Source organism: Hesperophylax consimilis, chromosome 23 (assembly GCF_061612785.1).
Source record: "Hesperophylax consimilis isolate HC1 chromosome 23, BYU_Hcon_1.0, whole genome shotgun sequence".
In the NCBI taxonomy this organism is placed as follows: Eukaryota; Metazoa; Arthropoda; class Insecta; order Trichoptera; family Limnephilidae; genus Hesperophylax; species Hesperophylax consimilis.
In genome coordinates, this window is record NC_142858.1 from 27974904 (window position 1) to 27998952 (window position 24049).

The 24049-nt window shown below is 33.4% G+C and overlaps 1 protein-coding gene across 1 annotated transcript; it reads right to left on the reverse strand.

The window, feature by feature from the left end:
• Positions 1 to 1226: 1226 nt before the first annotated feature.
• Positions 1227 to 22330, reverse strand: CngA (Cyclic nucleotide-gated ion channel subunit A). Its single transcript, XM_089645725.1, has 4 exons — positions 22174 to 22330; positions 8942 to 9207; positions 2572 to 3659; positions 1227 to 1308 (listed from the first exon to the last, which is right to left on the reverse strand). The coding sequence occupies exons 1-4, from the start codon at positions 22253 to 22255 to the stop codon at positions 1227 to 1229; spliced, it is 1518 nt and encodes a 505-aa protein (XP_089501851.1). The 5' UTR covers positions 22256 to 22330.
• Positions 22331 to 24049: the final 1719 nt, after the last annotated feature.

Genomic DNA, 24049 nt, shown 5'->3' on the forward strand with positions numbered 1-24049 from the left:
AACTGATTAACAAATTATTATAATCGATCATTAGTCGCCAGAAATATCCATGCAAATTGAAAATATTTTTTCTCTTCTCACTTCTCTTTAATTGCTTTTAGTAGGTGTTTCTCGTTTTCTATTGTTCTGATATTTTCAGTTAGGCTTTTGAAGTATTTTTTCCCTAGATATGTGTTATGATGTTGAGCAAAAGTGGTGTTACTTCCTAGTGGTATATAAAAAATAAATGCCGCCGACGGGAATTGAACCCGCACCTTCTGATGTCCGGTCAGGTGCTCGTACCACTGAGCTACGTCGGCTTATTTCCAACACGCCAAAAACTCAATTTTTACTAGTACTTCAATCAACAATTACTGCCTATTATATTTTTTTTCACCTGTAAACAACCAACTTTATTTTGTAGGAAAGACTTTGTTAGTGCTAAATTTCTCACTAGATGGCGTCGAGACATATTATATCTACATTTGTTGGTGAAATATCTCAGGTCTCCAGAGCACCTGACCGGACATCAGAACGTGCGGGTTCAATTCCCGTCGGCGGCATTTTTATGTTTACCCGGGAGATATTTTCAATTTGTATGGACATTTCAGGTGACTAATTATTGCTTATATTAATTTGTTATCCTTTGTGCTATGCATTAAAACCTTGTCTTATAAACATTAGTTTATCAATAAACAAATAATATGAAAAGACATTAAAGTTCGGAAACTGACGGATGGAGGTAAATTGTATTTGTTCCGAAAAATATTATCAAGCCTGCTATTTATCGACGAAACTGGTTTGTGGAATAATGTTATAAGTATATATTAATATCTCGAACAATCGTTTGATTAAATCAAATTGTTTTTTTGCCGGTAAGCTCAAATACATTAATGACACGTGAATTTATATCAGATGAGGATGTTGATTTTTATAAGGCACTATTGTTCTCATGTAGAAAAAAATAATACTTTGTGGAATATTTTAACTATTTTGGAAGATTTGTTGTTTTTGTGTAATTTTCATCTACCTACAACATTTTTTCCATTGATTCAGCACAAATTCTTGCAATAAATTAAAATTAATTGCTTTTCTACACCAATTTATATTTTAGACTCAAGAATTGTGTGTTTATTGTATTCTATTAAATATAAAATGTAATGAAAAAAAACAGAATAATGAATATTGTTCGATACAGCTTTATTCCGGACAAAGGCTCAATTACTATTTCGATAGTGTGTGTATATTTAAACGGAGTAGTTGTGTCTGTGTGCGTGGAAGCCGCGGTTCGCGCTCGCTTCCATTTCTGTGTCCTCGGATTCTGGATTCCTGCAAATGAAAAAAAAAGTAACACTTAAGCGAAATCAATGAGCACAAAGGAAAATAAGACTTGCAAACATAAATGTATTGTAAAAGCCTTATTTTGAATGCAATGATTCTTACTAAATAAAGTTGAGGCTATGAAAATACACCGCGGAAAATTCACCGCCGAAAATTCGCCACGGAAATTCTACCACACATACTTAAACGTAGAAGGTTCACTGTTGTGAACATTCACCGCGGAGAAAATTATTTCTTATTATTTGAATATATGTGTTTTTACTGAAATAATTGAGTACAAATAACAGTTACTTTAGATAAGGTTAGGTTAGATTGGGAGGAATGGGAAAAGGCACACGGAATGAGGCAATCCAAAGTAATCATAAACGGACCAGACCCAAATCGAACCAGACAACTACTCAATATGGACAGAAACTCACTGAGGGAACTGGTAGGACTACTAACGGGACACTGCCATCTCAGGAGACACATGCAGTTGTTGAGAGTGGAAAACAACAACAGATGCAGGAAATGTGAAGAGGATGAAGAGACTCCAATTCACCTATGGTGCCAATGTCCCGCTGTGTTCGGAACAAGGCTCAGATACCTGGGAAGGTACATTGTAGAACCAGAAGACATAGCCACATATTTAATGACAGCCCTGGTGAACTTTATTAAAGGGACCGGATTACTGTTAAAGGAATGAGGTAAAATGGGAGATAGCACAATGGGCCTATGGCCTAAGTACTCACGGGAACTACATGTAAACCGTCTCCGCGCTTTAAAAAAATAAAAATAATAAGGTTAGGTTAGATTTAAAGTAATACAAATAATCCTTAGCACCATTCAGACATTTTATTTTAGAACTTTCTGCTGTGAATTGTACGCGATGAACTTCCCTGTTGGAAAATATAGGTACTGTAGTGAATTATGGACAGCGAATGATTTTAGAACCAATCGATTCTAGATCGCTGTAATACAAATGCTTTCCATTTACGATGTTTCAACTCAATTCCGCGAAATAATATTAAAAAGTAGTAATTTTTTTTACTCACGCGTAAAAAATCACATGTTCAATGACCACTTTAAAAATATTCATTTTGCTGTCCAAAATTTAAATGATTATAATCAATTTTAAAAATGTATATGTATCAGATAGTTCTTAACATTATGTCTATTGACTGCATATTTACCAATATTATTACATAAGACGAATACATTCAAACACATTATTTAAAAATTTGTATACATTAATTAGCATGAATAAATTACCTTAGTTCTACTCTGTTGAGCCGCTGTTTGAACTTGGCCTGACTAGAAGCAACTTGCGCCGTGAGCCTAGCCAGGCGGGCGCTGACAGTGTGTAGCATCCCCTGCATTCTCACCACACGAGACTCCAGTGACTCCGTAGTATTCTGCGCTCCGCGGAACGCATCCTCGTCTAGCAGTCCATCCTTGCGCAGGATCTGGCACCCGCGCTCCGTCAGGGAAGCTCTGGCATCGGGGTAGTCCGCAAGAGCCTCCCAAAGGTCTCGCTTAGCCAAACAAAACAGGTCAGAATAACCGGAAGAACGGACGTTCGCAGTACGCCTGTTTCCAGTCCGATTCCCTGCTATCTCCAACACGCTTACCTCCCCAAACACAGAACCAGCGCTCAAGGTTGCAAGTACGGTCTTTCCGTCATCTGCAACAACCGTCAGCTTACCCCTTTTGACGATGTACATCTCCTTGCCTACGTCTCCTTTGCGGCAAATATAATCTCCCGGACTGAATACTTGCAGTCGAAGCTTTAACACTAAGGCTTCGAGTAAGCCAGGTTCGCAATCTTGGAAAATGCGAACTTGTCGCAAAGTATCGAGATGAACCCTGATAGCGATTTCCGCCTTGAGTTTGTCAGGCAAAGCCGACAAAACACGCTCTTCGTCCAGCGCCCCACTCTGGGCCCAAGTGTAGGCAAACCATCTGATGACACGAGCTTCCAGCTCGCCCCCGACTTTCCGGAAAGCCATGTACTGTTTCACGCCATCCATCCTGTTTTGGAATTCTACTCTTGCCACATTCATATTGGATATCATAGATCCAATGTTTCCCACAATGGTAGCAAAAATCAAAACGCCAGCGAGGAAGTCAGCAACTACGAAAAGATATTCCGCGTCGTTTTCGGGTTGCGGAGTTTCCCCGATGGTAGTCAGGGTAAGAGTTGACCAGTAGAAGCTGTAGATGTACTGGCGGGCGAGGGTTGAGTTTCGGGAACCGTTGAGGTTATATACCCAATTGTCAGTACCGAATCCTAGCGCGTAACTAATTGCGAAGTACAGGCAAGCGTTCCAGTGAATTAGTACCAAAATCGCCAATACAACCTGAAAGTAGAACGGTACACTTACTTGTTTTAATAATTTGTTGAAATATAATATCAATTTTTAAACCAAAAAGGGAAAATAACACAAAAAATTTCCTTTCACTCCTAAAGCTGTCAATTAGATTCGAAATTGACATCACAAAGGTATTCGTAGAAAATATCTTATAAAAGGGTCCCCAATAGAACACCTGCCATCATTTGCCCATCCAAAGAATTTCACGCCTTTCAAATATAAACATTTCTATATACTTTTTCAAGAGAAAAAAGTTTTTTTATCAAAATAAAATATTTCTGCCTTTTTTACGATTAAGATTACGATTTATAAATTCAACGTAAAATAAAATATGATGATGGATGATTTTTTTTAAGGCCGAGTGTAGTTTTTTATCAATTTAAAATAATGATATATTATTAAGCAAATCGATAATGATAGTGTTTTCAACAAGTAAAAAATTTTTTATACATTTTTCAAATTAACATAGGCTTAGTAATTATCAAAATCAAATCGAAAATATGACCTTTTTCAGACCGTAATACGTGCGTTTTAAAAAATACTATTAACGGCTGAGTATCGTCAAAAAATACCTGAAGGGGTTTTCTTTAAACGTACGAAAAAAAAACTAAAAAATAAATAAAATAGGTTCGTAGTTTAATTTTTTCATAAACACTAATTGTTCTTGTTTTTAAAATGCAGATTATAAAACTTTGGATACGTTTATTTAACAAAACTAAACGATAAATTATTGGTATTATATTTTTCCATTTTTTAAAGTTAATTTAATATTTTTTATACTATTATTTAAGAAAGAACACTTAGATTTTTAAATTACTATTAAAATAGGCCGGCTAGTGGCGCGTATTTGAAATTTTTAATACGGTAGAACATCGAACTAAAAGCTTCTTTTAAATATCCCAACAGATGGCGCTATCATGGTTGGAGTCTTGGTTATTGTTTATTTTTCAAACCGATTATATTATTAAGTTATTATTTATTAAATTATATGATAGTTATTAAAATATATATTATAATTAAAAATATGTTAAAATATTATTATTATTAAATTATATGATATTATACCATATTTTTAAAAATTAAATATTAAAAATATGATAATATTTTGTAATCCTACATGTATTTAAAATGACTGACTTTTGCATTTTTATATATAAATTTTTTGATAGATCTAATACGCCTAAATTTTTTATAAGAGAGCTAGGTATAATGCCAGTAGCCGAAATTACAAATGGTAATATTTTTATAGTCTGAGAATGTCAAATTCTTTTGAACTCATTTCCTAAATCTGTGTATTTTATTATTTTTTCAAAAACAGATTTTTCGATATTACAGGAATTTATTTTTTTATATCAAAGTACTAAATAAGTACAAAAAGAAAAAGGTATATTCGCTGTACGTTCCATAGTGAAAGATACTCTCAGTATCGCCTGGTGTAAGACCACCATTCAGAATTGAAACGTTGCTTGAAATGGCTTTAGCCGTGTTTGGTGACCAAATCTGAATAGCCAGGTAGATTCACTTATTCAATAAATAATACCCGTTCTGCGGTCTAAATTTAAATAATGATTTGTGGTCTTTCATCAGGGCGATACTGACAGTATCTAATGCTCTGAAAAATGCCGCAAATATAATACTTATGTACATGTTCGTTTCAAGATACAGAAGGTCAGCGGTCCTATATCGATTTATTATTGTTTTTGTAAATTATTCTCAAAAAACATGAATGAAAAGACCAACCCAAATAACCTGACTGCCATATGTTGTGGCTAGAGTATTTTGTAAGTCTAAGCGAGCAAGCGTAATTACTAGTGCCACGTAACTATGGTGCACGTATGAGTCAACGCTCATAAAGGCAACTCAAAAAAACCTCATCCTCAAAAAGTGTTGCTACGTTTGATATATGGGTACAGGTTTTCAAGTTACAACATAAATATGTTTTGTCAAAAAAATAATGCTCAGTGACGGATTACATTGAGGTGAGACAACAGGGGTTGTTGCTTTTCATCTTCATAATATTACGTTGTGACTAGACTTGTGCTTTGCTTATTTGGTACACATTAGTTTTTTTAAATATTTTATTATAAAAGTGATTCAGTGCAGTGCAGCGCCTTTACTTTCTTTATATATAATGACGAAACGGAAAATTACGGGAAAAAAATCAAAGAGGAGTAAATCTTTGCAAGCAGCAAGGTATGTTTTTATGTCTTAGTCCAGTCCTGTTAATTTGAGAGGCGGATATGTGTACCGCTGCCCCGGGAACCATTCATTGGATAACCAACACCTTTGTCATAGGTAACCCTAAGAGGTTACCTATGACAGCTACTTTTTATGACTTAGCAGAGGTGCCCGGGTTCAATTGTCTGGAACTTGGCGGCGGATGCGTCTTTTCACCCACTGTATGTCGGGGTCGGATTTGGAGACACTGGTTGAGGGAGATATTTTTACCTCTCCTGCGGGACTCTCTCGACCCATCGCCTTGCACCGTAGTGGGAAGGGTGAATAAACATCTGTCACACCAGAACACATGACAGTTGATCACCCGACAGTTGCCCCCCCCGAAACTTTTGTACTTATGCGTTGGTAATAGAATTTTCGTACATATTCACAATAAATATTTTTTTCAGGAATAATGCGTATTCGAAGAAACGACGAATTGAAGAACCGAATATTACTGAAGATGTGAATTTGGATATCCCTGTGTTCGATGTGAATTTTGACGTAGATTCACCTAAGTCGTACGAAATCGAACCTCAGTGGAAAGTTGGTTTGTCAAAAACGTATTCGAAAACTTCAAAACTGGCAGGCCATCAATCATCAAAAAGCGTGGCAAGCACCCCTGTGGTAAATAATTACTCATTTTCATGACGCTTCATAAACATGCATTATTTCAGAATGTTTTCACACTGACAAATTATTTAGCTGGTTACTCCACAAAAGAATATTATTAATATTTAACATGTTTTACAGCAGATTGGTGACAACATTACTCCTGATGGCAACTTTGCTCCTGAAAACCTACCACCACTACTCATTGAGAAGAGCACTGAAGAAGTTTGCGGTCACATTCCTTGCGGTAGACGGGTTGTGGACATCAATTTCTTTTGTCGTCAAATGGAGGAAATATGTTTGCACCCGATGACATGTACAGGAGGAAAGTTCGTTCTGATGAGAGAAACGCGGGATGGACTTTTATCGAAATTGAGATACGAATGTATGTTTTGTGAAAAGGTATCCATTGTGTATTCAGAACCTCCGAAAACGACAATCAACACTTCTCTTGTTTGGGGGGCTTTAAACATTGGTGTCGGACATGAGCAAGCAGAGGAGCTTTTGTGTACAATGGATATTCCGTTCATGTGCCCTGCAACATTTAGAAGACACGAGAGGTTGGTTGCTATGTCATGGAAGACCCATTTAGCTGAACAAATGTCAAGCAACATACAAGAGGCGCAGCTAGCTCGTGACAATGGAGACTTCGATGAAGGACATCCATTTATAACAGCAATTGTTGACGGAGGTTGGTCCAAGAGAAGTTACGGACATAGTTTCTCTGCAAAGTCAGGAGTGGCCTGTATTATCGGGAGACGGACGGGGAAGCTTTTATATCTCGGTATTAAAAATAAGTACTGCCACAAATGTGCGATAGCACGTGAAAATACGCGCCCACATGAGTGCAGTATTAATTATTCCGGTCCATCAACAGCAATGGAACAAACTATAATAGTTGAGGGCCTTAAATTTATTTTTCAGAAATTCAATGTTTGGACCAAATTTTTAATTGGGGATGGTGACTCCAGTGTTTATGCAAGGGTCCGAGAAATGGCCCCATTTGGATACAAGATACAAAAACTCGAATGTGCAAATCACGTTGTCAAGTGCTATACGAGCAAATTGTATAAAATGACAATGGACACGAAGTATGATTTTTTTTATTATTTTTTTATAGTGAATACCTCACAAGAGTCCCAACTGCTCCCGTCTGGAGCCAGTGAGACTATGGCATCCCCAATTGGGGGATGTTGTGAGGCTGAAGGTAAGTGGGGAAGGGAAAGAGGAAGGTGGGGAAGTACCTGGCTATTCAGATCTAGTCACTAAACACGGCAAAAGCCATTTGGAGCAACGTTTCAATTCTGAATGGTGGTCTTACACCAGGGCGATACTGGTAGTATCTTCCACTCTGGAACGTGCCGCAAACATACTATATATTATTTTAATTAATTAATTGTGAAATTTTAATTAATTAATTGTGAAATAACACAAATTAATCAAATAAAATTTAATGAAAAAAACATACACTTCGTAAGACACCACTTTATTTTTGAATTAATAACAATAGCCAACCGGGTTTCGCTTGTCCCAAGCTTCATCAGGACTAAATATCAACTGTTGATATTTAGTCGATATTTAGTTAGTTGATATTTAGTCCTGATGTTGATAGTTGATATTTAGTCCTGATGATAGTTGATATTTAGTCCTGATGAAGCTTGGGACAAGCGAAACCCGGTTGGCTATTGTTATTAATTCAAAAATAAAGTGGTGTCTTACGAAGTGTATGTTTTTTTCATTCAATATGTCACACCCCAAAGTATTTGCTTCCTTCGAAAATACAAATAAAATTTATTTGCGCACGCCGGGTTCGAACCCGCGACCTTCGGAATGGCAGTCCAATGCGTTACCACTGGACTATGCCGGCCGTCAATTATGCCAGCAATCGTACGATATTAAGAAGGGAAATTAAAAGACTGAAAAGTGCTGCACGTGGTGCTATAATGCAGGCTAATGGCAATTTGGACCAGTTGCGAAATGACCTCAAAAATGGTCCTAACCATGTTTTTGGAAGTCACACAAAATGTCGTGCTCAATACTGCAAACACATTGGTAGTGACGCAATCAATTATGTACCCTTTTTAGAGAAATCGCATTTGCTGTCAGATTTACGCATCCAACCGGATGCTGTTGTCCGTAAAGCGGATAGACTTACGAAAAATGTCACTACGAACTTAGCTGAGAATTTTATGTGACTTGTCAGTAAGTTTGTAGGTGGCAAAAGAATAGATTTTTCTAAATAATTTTATAATGTAACATTATATATTTTAACATATAATGTAATGTTTAAATGTTCTAAAAAAATAAAATATATATATATGAAAACCTTAACCATAATATTTTTCCTTGGAGTTTCCTATAGCATTATATTGTGCTCAATAATTTTTATTTTTGATGATGGGTTTTCAGTATAAACTTTAGAGTATATGAAAAAATTGAACCTTGCAAATCCTGAACGCGTTAGGATACCCGGTGGCCGTCTCCGTGCGGTCGAAGAACTCGAGCATGCGCGGAAGTCGGAACAGCCTGTTGACGCGCACGATGACCGCGCAGGGCACGTTGGCCAGGCACGGCGCGGGCGGCCACCACACGTACAGCAGGTCGGTGGGGAACAGCGACACCAGGTCCCAGCGCCACGCCGCGGAGCGCAGGTAGTGACGGCGCAGGCTGGACACGGACCGCACCAGGAGTCCCTGCTCCAGATAACCTACAAATCAGACACACAAATGACCACACAGCAGCAAATATATTTATTAAAAAAATACATTTTTCTACAACACATTATACGCTTTGAAATTCGCTTTACATATAGTAGTAGTTAATCCATTATCATATTATGTTAGATCATCAGTGCAAGACTGGTATATCTCTCACTTTTTGAGAAATTGAGATTTTTTTTTGACGAATAACTTGAAAATTTTTGAAAATCTCCTAGTACTTAGGTATTAGTACCTAGGATTTAGCCAGTCGAGGAATTGAACACACTAAGCCTGTGTGGGACCCAAACGCGATGTCAACTCAGCCACTGACCATTTGGTAATGAATTCACATTTCATACAAGAACTCAGATATTTCAGTTTAGTTTTAATGACACATCAGGAACAACTTCTCCCTTTTAACTTATTTTGAACGTTGTACCCATCAATGTAATGTATCATTGAAACAGAAGATAATACTAATAAATCTAAACAAAACATAAAACAGAAAAAGATAACTAGGAATTGAAAGATATCCTGGGTTCAATTTTTTTTTCTATGTCTTGTTCTGTTTCATATTTCGTTTACATTTAATAGTATCATCGTATTCTTCAATGATATATGACATTTAATTAGATGCATCAGAATCCTTTTCTAATTTAATTTCTTATTTGAATGCCCTTTTGGATGATCCTAATTAATTAAATATATGTATATTTATATATTCTACTACTCTCCAGCGACAATTATAATTATTTGGCAAAGGGACTATTCAGTTGGGCAGCCAACGTACTATGTTATCTATGTATATAGTACGATAAATGCCTGCAGTTATGAACTGAAGAATCAAGAGTTGCAAAACGTTTTTAAAGTTGTTATAATCATTAAATTGTTTCTACTATACGAGTATGTACAAAGTATAATAATGTTTTAAGAATTTATTATACAATTTTTCGAATATTCAAACAGACATTGAAAACATACATGAAATTTGCGCTCCCATGTAAAAATGTCTATTCATTCAAAAGCAGATTTTACTTTTAAGAAGTAAATGGTGATATTATAATGCGAGATGCCTATTTACTGTCAGATTGATTTATTGACGAATCACAGTCAGCCTTACCCCCTTCGTTCTTCAACAGTTGATTTTACCCCTCGCCATTATCTTCTCGTCTATTAATTCCTATGTCTGTGATGGAATTCGAATTTGAACACGCATATTTCTCAATAAATTAGCAATCCTCATTTTTATCCTTGCAGAATTAATATAGTTCACCGTTTGAATGTTGTTATCATTGTTAATATGAATATAATCAAAAATAAGTACAAAAAGTGAATATATTTATTACAGTAGGTACTAGCGGACGTGAACCGGGCGTTGCTGGGGGTTAGAAGATAGACATATATGTTCCCGGACTTTTCTGTAGGCTTTTTTATTATATACAATTCCGTGATACATTATTTTGATATATCTCATGAGGTTTAGCAAGCGTTCGCAATGTACTGCCCAAAATATAATTTCACGTCTTGATTATAAAAATCGACTGTCACTACTTTTTATAAATATTTTTTTTTTTATTTTATTTTATTATTACATTTAGTTACAATAGTGACGTATTGTCCATCTCACTAGGTGTGTAACGCCTGTGTTGAGATCGCAATTTACAGAGTGGTTGTTAACTAGGTTTTAGTTTACACAATATTGTGAAAATGTCAGATAAAATTAAATCAGTATTTTTTGTATTATTTTTTCTTAAATTATACAATTCAAGAGTGAATGTAGAAGATGAAGGCGAAGCGATAATAATTTGAAGTAATTAATTAATAAAGTTTCAGTTTGACCAAAAGGCATACTAATCATATATATACACAGTAGGCACAATTTTTAGTGTGTTATGAAATACTTCTAATGTATATTTTTATTGGAGGTAATCAATGATTTTATTTTCAAATAAAGTTTTGGTTTGTGTGTTTCTAATGTCAATAGGAAGAGAATTGAATAGCTTAATAGCATTGTATTTAAAGCTTTTCTGTCCATAGGAGGTTTGACAAACTGGGATGTTAAAAGATTTTACATGTGAATGTTTCAAGACTCTAGTACTTATTCGTTCTTCATATGTAATATGTATGTACCATATATTTAAAACTCCCGTAAAAAAATCTCTAAATGAAAGTGTAAGCCCTATCAAAATAGGTTGCGTAGTTTAGAAGAACTAAGCGCACAAAAGTACAGACGCGGATAGCGACTTTATTTTATACTATTTAGAGATTAGCGATTATCGTGCTCCGCGAGTTCGGATTTGGGCGTTTTAATTTTTTTTTAACAATGATTATATTATTTTATTTACAGCCTTATTCTATTCGTATTTCTAGTAGGTATATAGGTAGGAATCCTGTTCTTTAATTATAATTTTAACAGAATGTTCAATCGAGTTATATAATTACAGATAGTTGGAAATTTATATTGTTGGCATATTATGCCAATTTTGCAAAAAAATTTGAGCGATCGCTTGCCGAAATGTTTAATACAAATAAATTTATAGAACCTAAAAGTATGAAATAAACGGTAAAATCTATGTGAATTCATTAGCTTTAAACTTCTGTAAGCAGTTTTATATGTTTAGATATTAATATTTTGAGGAAAGGGACGAATTAAATAATATGGTAAATGTGAATATGTGCCACTCTAGTACGAATAGTTAAAAGCCGGTTGTTTTCCAATAATTAATGTCAATTTCGGAGAATTTGAAGTGTATTAAAATACATAATATTATTGAAATACAATTTACAATTAACCAAAGCTAATTGACGCAGGAATTTACCATTAATTTGGTTAGGAAATTATATTTTAGTAAAAAACAACACACCAAGTTGAACAAATATGTAAAGGCTAAATAATAATAATATAATAAAAGGTTTTAAAACTTTTTTCCACTAGATTTTAATTTTGACCGTAACCGGTTGCAGCCTGTGGCCATCTTCAGACTGGTACAAATATTTCTTCACCCATGGATTATATAATATATTACATTTGGGGAGGGGTAACAGGGGATGTCATACAATGGGTTTATTCAAATTATTTGAATTTTTCTATCTTCATTGTTGTGAGTTGCTTTCCAACTGAAATATATTTTAATGGAGTCGATATAAAGGTAATACATATTTAGAACATGTGAACATGTGTTTTTCAGCTTTCTTATCTAGAAAATAACCTCTTTTTTTATTTAATTCTATACTTAACGCGAATTCTTTAGTTTTTTTTAAGTTTTTTATTCTAGACAAAAGAAAATTATATTTTCACTTATTTAACTTGAAATAACTAATACATTACACATAAATACAAAAAATAAATAAATATTATTCACTTTCAGTGTTTTGTTGATTGAGCATAAAAGTTTTTTTTTAAAACAATTTTTTTTTAAATGTACCTCACTATTTTGATTTTTGATTTTTTCTGGAAGGTATATATATGTTGTCCCCCTCGTAACCAATGGATTGCTTGCCATAGTGAGTATGAATGATGTTTAAATGTATGTTATAGTGTTGCCGTGTAGAGTGTGTGTGTACTTGGAACGTTTTAATGAGTTCTGTATTTGTATGTATGAGTATACTATTTATTTTGTATATAAGGAGACATGTATAATATTCATATAGTTTTCTTAATGTTAACAGTTTTGTTTCCATATATAATATTTTTTGTGGATGTTTGGGGTTTGAAGTCAAATAGCTTTTCGATTAATTTTGTTTTGTGTTACCCGTAGTTCATTTATGGATGTTTCATATGCGTTTATCCAGATTTCAATCAAGTAGTTCAATCATGTGAATTTACGAGGCTATAATATAAAATATAATGTACAATCCTAATTAATAATAAGAGAAGAAAGTTGGAAAACTCAGGAGTTTAGCAAGACAATTGGGTCAATTCTCCATCATATTACATAAGACAAACTGGGAGATCATTCAAAACCCGCATTAAAGAACATTTCATAAGATGGGTGAATGATAAAAGAGAATTGTCGAACGCTTCATCAAACCTAATAAACAATAAACACTCTTCCTATAAAGACAGAGATGTTACAGTTCTACATACCTGCAGCAAAGGACACAAACTAGGTACACTAGAATCACTATAAATAACCCTCCTAACTAAAACATAGAGCCAAACGTTGTCATAAATAAACAATAGCCAAATCTCCGCTCCTATATCCACTGTAACTTTTATCACATGTTCTAAATATGTATTACCTTTATATCGAGTCGTCCATTAAAATTTCATGTGTACACCCATGTAATGTATTACATAAGCCAACAATTAAGAAATATTTGTATAAGTCTGAAGATTGCGTTAACAGGCTGAAACCGGTTACGGTCAAAAATAAAATGTAGTAAAAAAAGTAATTTTTTTCAAAATTATATAATAGAATGAAATTCCACCACGAATTGTCAGTATCAAAAATAGAAATATTATTAAACACCTTTTATTAAATGTCTTTTCTTTTCGTAAAAACAAATAGGTACTGCTTTATAAACTAGATAAAATATCATTAAGAATGTATTTTAAAAAATATTGCTACTTCTAAATAGTAAAATCTAAATAGTTTAATATAAAACATGAAATCTTCACGAAAACGTTTACCACATTATTGTTTATTTATTTAATAATTAACGCCGATTTTCGGGGATTTTTCATATGAATATTAAGAAATAAACATTATTCATTGTACATAACTGAATTGCTTCATTAACAACATTTTATATTTGTTTAAAGCTAAATTGAAGATGTCCACTCGCTTGTTATAATTGTTTCCCTCCATTAGTATTCTGGGCAAAGAGGAATACATATGGTAGTTAGTCCCAGAATTTCCGCACTGAAATAAATCCTGACTTCTAGTATCAACAATAGAAATATATTATATCTTTTTTTTAAATCTAAACATCGAAAAAATTGACGACATTTCGAAAATACTTTCGTTTAGGAAATTTGTAAAAAAATTGTCACTTTAGTTTTTATGTGGATCAGGTAATGTATACATAAAAAAAAATAAACCGGTTGTATAAATGGCGTTAATTAGGAATTAAATTTGCCTATTTTTAGAAGTTTATTAATGTAGGTACATGTATTTCACTTTGAAATAAACTAAAGAGATTTATTATTTCTGTAAAAATTACACATTTCTTCCTGATTGAAAAAAATATAGAAATATATATAGATGTCGGGTCATATTTAGCTACAGGCTCGAGGGGAAGTAATTAGTGGAGGAATACAGTATCATGATATCACCAGTTAATCGAGTTAGTTTGACCCGGTCATTTATGATGCGTCATCAAATAGGCGAATAGCGCCATCTTGAATTTCTTTTCTTTGTTATGTTTAACTGCATCAAATCCGTCAAACATAACAATGTCAGAAATCAATCAAACCTCCTTAAAATCGACTAAACGCCGACGGGCCGATTATCGGCGACTAAGGCGTACCGTTCAAATATGTAGAATTTTACCTGCATTTAAACATTCGGTCTGGTTGTTTTATAGAAATTCAAATGTAACCTTGTCGTGAAATGGCCGTTCAGCGACATTTTGTTTTTTTTTGTCAGTTGAAAGGTAAGCGTTAAATGCCGATTCTGAGTCCGTTTCAGCTTTTGAACAAATTGTGAACATCAGAAGAGGACCACTGTCATGTTGTTTCTTTTCAGCTTATTACAATGTGATTTGAAACGCAAATGTCAAATGTCTAAATAACAAAATGGCGCTGAACGGCCATTTGATGACTTCCTCACATGTGAATTTCTGCGAAACGACTGCAAATATTTTAAGATTTTAAATTATGATTTTAAATTATGAAGTCTTCAATTAACGCTATGGTCGAAATACAATGGTAAAATACTTTTAAAAAAATGGAATAAGTTTTTTTTGGCTCTTTAATTATTTGTTTTTGTAACGTTTGTGACAACCCTACCTTCTAGAACAATGGATCATCTTGGAATTCCTCCACGTCAGAGTAAAATGCGGCCATTACGGACCTACTTGAGCAGAGCGTGGTTCCAATTCTCCTATATGGTCCTACGCACCGAGACCTCCTAGTAATGTCAAGATTACAATACAACTAGCCTTTATTTACATATAGTTATTATAGAGATGCTCTTAAAATAGAGTCATGTAGTAAATTAACTAATTGATTAATCATGGGTAATATTATATAAATGAATGTAATATAATTAAAGTATACAATTTGTAAAAAAAGGTTTAATTGTAAACCAGTTCCGCTGTTCTATTATTATAATTACTAAGCGTAATAGCTATTTCGTCTTCTGAAGGCATTATAGATCTATGATCGTTATTTCGACTGGCATTATACCTAGCTCTCTCATTAAAAATTTAGGCGAATTAGATCTATCAAAAAATTTATATATAAAAATGCAAAAATCAGTCATTTTAAATACATGAAATACACGAAAGATTTTTTAAATATTTATGTTGAGGGATCAGTAGGATTTATAGGCCCTGTTAGAAGTTCTACCGAGCCAAACCCTCTGATATGAAAATATCTGGAGTCGGTGAATTATTTTCCCATTTGATCTCTGGTGAGTTGACGTGTTGTTCTTGTATTGTTTTGTATTTATTTTGCTTATATAATGCACTGGCATAATGTTGATTGACTAGATGATCATTTGTGGAAAATTGTGTGGAAGGGTTTAGTTTTTCCTGTGGGAAAGATTTAACCCGTACATAAAATCAAAAAATAAATAAATAAAGGCTAATTTATATAGCGCCATTTTCGTGAGAAATCACCTCAAGGGCGTATGTATGTATGTGTAGGTATAAACATATATATGTACCCACCTCAGAACAGAAATCTCATAGTGAGGCGGGTTACTTACTTGTTTGTATATGATAATGTTATTTCAACAACCGCTCTAACATATATATAACACATGCATGTTCTGTTTATAGGAAGTAAAGAAATAGTTATGTTTATCTTAGAATTCACAACCTTTTAAAAGGTTAAGTTTTACTCCATAAAAGTTTACTCCAATCATTCTCAACTCCGTGCAACGCCGGGTGCAATTCAGCTAGTTAAGGTATATTTTATAAATTCTATATGGGTATATGCATCAACTTCCAAAGCCTTAACGACAGATAACAATTTATAAATTCTATATGGGTATATGCATCAACTTCCAAAGCCTTAACGACAGATAACAATTTATAAATTCTATATGGGTATATGCATCAACTTCCAAAGCCTTAACGACAGATAACAATTTATAAATTCTATATGGGTATATGCATCAACTTCCAAAGCCTTAACGACAGATAACAATTTATAAATTCTATATGGGTATATGCATCAACTTCCAAAGCCTTAACGACAGATAACAATTTTCATTTCACATTAGCTTTAACTTGTTGGGCATAAGCAATTCAAAATGTATACTTGTCTAAATAAGTAGATCGTAAAAATGCAAATATTGCACGTTTTTTTAAACTAATATGCTCAAGAATCTCTGGTTAATCCTTTGGGTGCGTGCTGTTACACCCTGTACAGGTAGTTAGGTATCTACCTACCTATATATTTCACAACAAAGGTTCTGAATAAAAATAATGATTTCCATTCGAGGTAAACTTAAGTGAGAATTAAATATAATGAAACAGTCCTTCACAAAAATTTCGAAGATTAAACAGTCTATGTCTACGTGATGATTCTTGTACGTTTAAACACGATGCATAGATCAATAATATTTTGTAGTTCTTTCCTTCAAGCTGGGGTACTTTTATGTACTCAAGCTATGATGGGTATTATATGAGGGAGCGTTTTTCAACCGAATTTTATGTTTTTAACAGAATGAACCTGAAAATCAGGGACTTATCGCACTGTGCATAATACAAAACTATAACAACTATAAGGAACCCCTGCCAAAAATATTATAGATTTGACTATAACAAAAAAAAAGTTGCAAAAATTTGAAGGTCATTATTGATCTTAGAAAAATGGGCAGAAGTTCCTTATTATGACAGATTTTGTGAAGAAAGAAATCAACTAGTTCAAAACAAGTTTTTTTACCATGATACATCTATTGTTATTTATTTATTAATTTACGGACAATTTGTCCATTAAAACCATAATATTGACACGAATAAGAAAACATAGATGACAGTGAATGGAGAGTACATGTATGTGAAGGGCAAAGACAATGTAAAATAGAAAATGTTCATATAGAAAATAACTACAAGTCAGAGCCTCAATAACGATTAAGTTGTGAAAAATTACACATTACGTATCGCTTTTTGAAAGTCATTTAGACTTACACCAAAAAATTCAATGCTCTGACTTGAGTTTACAAGTCTCGACATTCTGGACAAAGAAGAATGGTACCCATAGTTAGTTGAGTGGTGATTGAGGAACAACAATTCATTATTTCGGAGTCTACGTGATGGGATGTTGAATTGAATGAGTTGTAACAGTTCAGGTGAGTCGGTTATACTGTTGATTATTTTAAATATGCAAATTAGATCGGAGTCTTTTCTACGTTTTTGTAAAGAAGATAAGTTTAAAGTTTGTTCAATTTCCTCATATGAGTAATCGCCTCTTTCGAGTCCTAACCTCCAAGCAATTCGCCGTAGGAAGCGATGTTGGACAGATTCGATGTGACGAATGTGGACAGCATAGAAAGGAGACCAAATTAATAGACGTATTTAAAAATATGCATTTATGGATTTGACTGACGATTAAATCTCCATCTCCAGATACTGAAGTCAATACCGCTACTACCTAAGCCAAATCCTAATTGGATAGCACTGACATTTATTTCGAAGAATTTTTTGAATCCATTTTTGAGAAGTTTTTTGTATTTGTTATAACTGTTACATAAAAGCCCAAACGTGGGGTTGTACTATTACATAAAATGTGTTATATATTTCTTTTACTGTAACAGCCTTAACAAAAATAATTATAATGTAGTTTATTTATTTATTTTTTCATGTTCTCCATAAAACGGTTATACACCAATATATCATGGAGAAGATTACAAATTAAAAAGTTTAAAGAGGCAGTTTTACTATTTTGTGACATGTGTTAAAAGATAGTTACTGAATTGTCTGTAGGTGACATTGAAAATGTCGAAGGCTAATGCAGACTCCAAGCAGTTGAGTCGCTCTGTTTATTGGCGCGTTCTGATAGGCAGAAGTCCTCGCTTTCGGAGCATAAAGAGTGCATGGGATCTCCCTCGAGTATAATTGTTAGGCTAGTTTTAGACTTGTAAGTTTTTTCGTAAATTTACGACTTCTAGCCAATGGGCATATTGCATTTTGAAAATCCTAAGTCTAAAGCTAGCCTTAGGGAGATAAAAGTTAACCTCTTTCAACATAGGCGGATTGTGTATTGTACCAGAGATTAACTTAAAAAAGTGTTTGCCTAAAAATATTTTTCTGCGGGCTTCTAATGTATTGAAATCGATCATTCCTGTTAAGAACAAGGATGGATACAGGAATGGATAGTATGTATAGCATATTCCCTCATATACAGGTAATGCATAAACCTTTTTTGTACTTTTTATATTTCTAAGATATGGTTTTGTTCAGAAGGGGCCCAAATAATGGAGCTGTATTCCAGGATGCTGCGGACAAGTGCTTCATATGTTCTCCGTATTGCAATTCCATTAGTAAATGATCTCGCATTACGAAGAAAAAAACCAAGCATTTTGTTGGCGCGGGAGACAATGTCAGATATGTGGGATTTGAAAGAGAGATTTGCTTCGAAGATCACCCCAAGGTCACGAATCTCGTTTTTGCGTGTTAATATATTTTTATTAATGTGATATGGGAATAGAAATGTATCTTTGGATCTTGTAAATGTAACTACACTGCATTTCTGGATGCTGAGGGGTAATTTATTTAATTCCGACCATTTGACAAGAGAATCAACCTCATTCTGAAGAAGAATGGAATCGATACAACTTTTGATAGCTCTGAAAAGTATGATATCATTAGCAAAGAGGAGATATTTTGAGCGGTTAATGGTCTTGCCTATATCATTAATGAATAAAAGAAAGAGGAGGGGTCCTAGATTCGATCCCTGGGGAATCCCGGAGTTAGTTTTGTATTCGTGAGAGAACTGGTGTCCGTAACTGACATACTGACGACGATTGTGTAAGTAGCTAGCTACGAAAGCGAGAATATGCTGAGAGAATCCGATGTCACTCAATTTTATTAGTAACATTTCATGGTCGACTTTATCAAATGATTTTTCGAAGTCTGTATAAATAACATCAACATGTAAAAAATCTTCATACGATTTATTTATATAGGTGGTGAGATTCATAAGGTTTGTTGAGGGTGATAGAGTGGGGCGAAATCCATGCTGATTCTCGGTGAGTGTATGTTTTGTTTGATTATATATTTACTGGGCTGAACGATTGCCTTTTAGTTTGTGACTAGCTCACACCCGTGAAAAATCACGTGATATTATAACTGTACGATTGATAATTGCATATCGATAAATCACGTAATTTTAATTTTCTAGTCACGACTTAAGACATTTCAACATTTTAAACACATAATAAAAAAAATTTCTGATAATTTTTTTTAAATTTACATAATGTAGGTAGTAGGTATTATATTGATTTAGTTCTGAGATATTATGTCATTTTTATTTATTGTTATCAAGTTTAATTTGTAGAACTCCATTTTAATTTTTATTTTTTATATATTCAATATTATTGTTATTGGGTTTATAAAAACAGTTTATTTTTAAACAAGTTCTGCTGTGTAATTATTTTTACGCGTGATAGCTGTTTCGCCCTCTGAAGGCATTAGGTATATTATGCCATGTTGCGCTTCTTCATTTTTTAGTCAGCGTTTTCTAAAGAAGGAGATAGCGCTTCACGGCATAATACCCCAAAAATATAACATCTTTAATAGAAAATAGATATTTCATCGCTTGTCTGAATTTTTGACTAATCAGTTCCAATTTTTAAAATGACAACTAAATTTAAAAATACAAATTAGTACTAATAAATCTAAATAATATGGGGAAGATTACGATAGATTTGATCAGATTTGGTTGAATAAGTGATTTTTAAAATTAATTAAAAAAATATTAATTAATATAAATATATCTTTGCATCCATAGTGAAAACTGCGCCTTAAAGAGATCGGGTAATTTCGGGTGTCAAGGGATCACCCTTCAAACTGTAATATCGCGTGTTCAGAGTCGTTTTGTTTGTTTGGCCGACATTTATACCACAGTCATGAGAGGTCGCCATGTGGGGCTGATTCATTCCAACTGAAGGTAGAACCACGGTGACCCATCGTAAGAGTCGGGGCATAGACTAAACTCCTACGTGAAGTCACCCTAGTTAACGCAGGGCACTGAATAGAATCGACTCCTGACGATCTTCCTGCAATGAAAACTGGACTACCATTATTGAAAATGTTACTTTTTAAGGATTCTATATGCTATGGTGGATATTAAGGAAATAGCAAAAAAGAAACATTTAATCATTGCAAAGGAAAATAGATAGAAAATGTACTGTTATAAAATAATGCGAATTTATTAAGAATCTCTTCAAATTATTCGTTACACGGTTAAAAACGGGATTGCAGGCCTTTTACGAATGAATTGACAGATTTCCTAATAAACTTTCATTAAAACACGAATTTGTAATCGTGACGTCGGAACACATAAAAAGTGTAATATTTTCGTATTTCGTCATTATATAATATGAGGATAAACGCAGCTGCAAAACGCGTGTTCCGATATATTATGAAGGGTGACCGGATAACTCATCAAAATGATAATTCATCACACCTTTAAAAAGTTATATAAAGTCATGGAAAGTGATGTAACAAAAACTTTATTAAATGGGTTAAGTAGGTTAGGTTAAGTTAGGTTAGGTTAGGTTAGGTTTAAATTTTTTTTCATCGTTTCTAATGATTTTATATTACTTTTTAAAAGTGTGTTGAATTGTCATTGTGTTGATTTATCATGGAACCATTATGAAGGTATTAAAAGTTAATTAGGAAACGACCTGCAATCTCGTTTTTAACAGGAATTTAATAAATAAACAATACTCATTTTTATCCGTGTAATAAAAAGTCAACAGTCGCAACTCAAACCACTGATAAATTGAGATCGATTTCTAAAATTAAGAACCCCAATGCTCACTACACGATGTAATACTTTCGCCAAAATACCAATAAAAGTTGACCAAACAATGCCAAAGTTTATTATGTACCTACGTGATGTAACAAATTCGCACAAAGAAAAATTAAAAGTTTGCCAAAGTTCATGAATTAAAGTAAAATATTCGCAAAAATACATACAATTAAATCAATGCCAAAGTTCAAGGAGAAAAATGTATAAAGAATCTCTTAAAATTAAACATAATCCGATTAAAAACGGGACTGCAGGCCATTAACAGAAGAATAGATTGATTTCCTGTCAAACTTTTAGTAAAAAAAGGAATTTATTATTGCAATGCCGAAACTCGAAAACGAAATGAAAACATATTAGGTATGTATATAGGTAATAGCCTGCAATGCCGTTTTTAGTCGGATTTTAATAAATCAGCAATACTCATTTTTCTCCGTGCATGATGTAATCAGTTCTCCCAAAGAAAACATTAATTATTCATACAATGTTAAAGTTAACTACTTCAATTAACAAAATCGCCCGAACACCAATAAAAAATATTGCAGACAATGCCAAAGTTCCTAATAAGAAGTAAAAAAATTACAACAATACCATTAAACTATGCCAAAGTTTATTACATGACAAAGATAAAAAATAACATTATGCAAACAATGCCAAAGTTCATAACGCGAAGTAAAAAATTCTCAATAATCCCATAAAAAATATGTCAAAGTAGATTTTTAAACATTTTGACGGTAAAGCGATCACGGACTCTCGAGAAAGTTCTGATTATTTGCGAGACGAGCAATGAGCAGTCCTCTCTCGAGATCTCTTCGCGGATCCCTACCTTCGTGCGCGTGCACCAGCATGTCCACCAAATAGATGGCATCGCACATGTAATCCAGGGTCATCCACAACATGGCACTCATGTTGTTCAGCTCCCAGAATACGGCTCGCCCCACCACGAACACCAGGTTGTAGAGCACTGCCAAGGACACGACCGCCAGCCACTGCAATTCACGCACACAGTTCACACGATATTCATAAATTAATTAATGGGCAATAAATGTGACAATGGAAGACATGGTGCTTAAAATTTGAAAGCAATAAGATATTTTTTTTAGATTTAAAAAGGGCAGTATTATCAAAAACTAATAATGTTATATTTCATATTAGTCAGAAGTACACTGGAATATGCATCGCCAATTTGGAATCCACAATATGCATTTTACATCGATATAGTACGTATATAGTACGTATCTAAAACAAATTTATAAAATATATTACCTACAAATTCAACAATAACTTTGAGTGTACATTTGAAACTTTGCAGCAAAGACGAGCAGTAGCTGACTCAATATTTATACACATAATTTTAAACAATGACATTGACTGTACCGAACTTCTGTCCCTCATTAACTTTAACATACCTTTGAGACGTACACGACATACAGTGTACGTATCCAAAACAAATTTATAAAATATATTACCTACAAATTCAACAATAACTTTGAGTGTACATTTGAAACTTTGCAGCAAAGACGTGCAGTAGCTGACTCAATATTTATACACAGAATTTTAAACAATGACATTGACTGTACCAAACTTCTGTCCCTAATTAACTTTAACATAACTTTGAGACGTACACGACATACAGTGCTATTCCACACGTTTAACTACAATACAAATGCAGCATCTAATTCGCCAATTAACCGAGCTCTTCATACTCTAAATAATATCTGTCTTAACTCTAACATTGACATTTTTTCGGATTCACTGCTCAAATTCAAACGTGGCATCGTGTCAATAATTTAAACTGTTAAATGCGCATACATACAGACACACACACGCTCACAAACACTCACACATACATTACACACCTCACACACACACCTATATACTACACACGTAACCTGGTAATTAAGGAATAAACATACCACTTAGCTTACAAGGAAACATATCACAGGTACACAACATGAAGTATCTTATTCCTGTATCTATATTGTCTCATCTCTGTAAATCTTGTCGCTAAGGCGCTAGCACAGCACGTTGAAATCCTTTCAACGGCAGCAAATTGAATTTATTTAGTACTGGTGCCGGTGTTTGCGTTTTCTAATTTGTATTTTGATCAATATGCGGAATTAAATAAAATAAAATACAATATTAATAGTATTAAAATAAAATAAAATCTTTCCAAGTCATTTTTCAGGGTGCCAAAAAACGTTAACAGGTTTGTTATAATTGATAATAATTGTATTTTTATTTATAAAAATATTTTACTGCCTTCCTAAACCATCAAAGGTATAGTTAATATTTATTTTATGTTCGAACGATTTCTTCGATTAATGTAAAATAAATAATATATTTCTCATTTAATTTATTTAAATTTTTACCATCATAATATATGGGAAATGTCAAAAGTTGGAAGTATTATTAATATTGTAGGGTACTTATATTCTTTATAATTAACTTAACTTTATATTTAACCTTACATTTTACACCGTAAATTATGCTTTATACTTAACTTTATATTTAACCTTATCACATTATACCGTATATTATACTTTAAACTTTATGCTGTATACTTTATACCTTGTACTTTTAAACAATATTTTTTTTAATATTTATGTTAATGGCACATGTCGTGCCGTTTGTATTTAAATATAAAAAAGATTCAAATGGAAAAAATCTTATTTTACAAAGATATTCGTAAGTAGATAAAA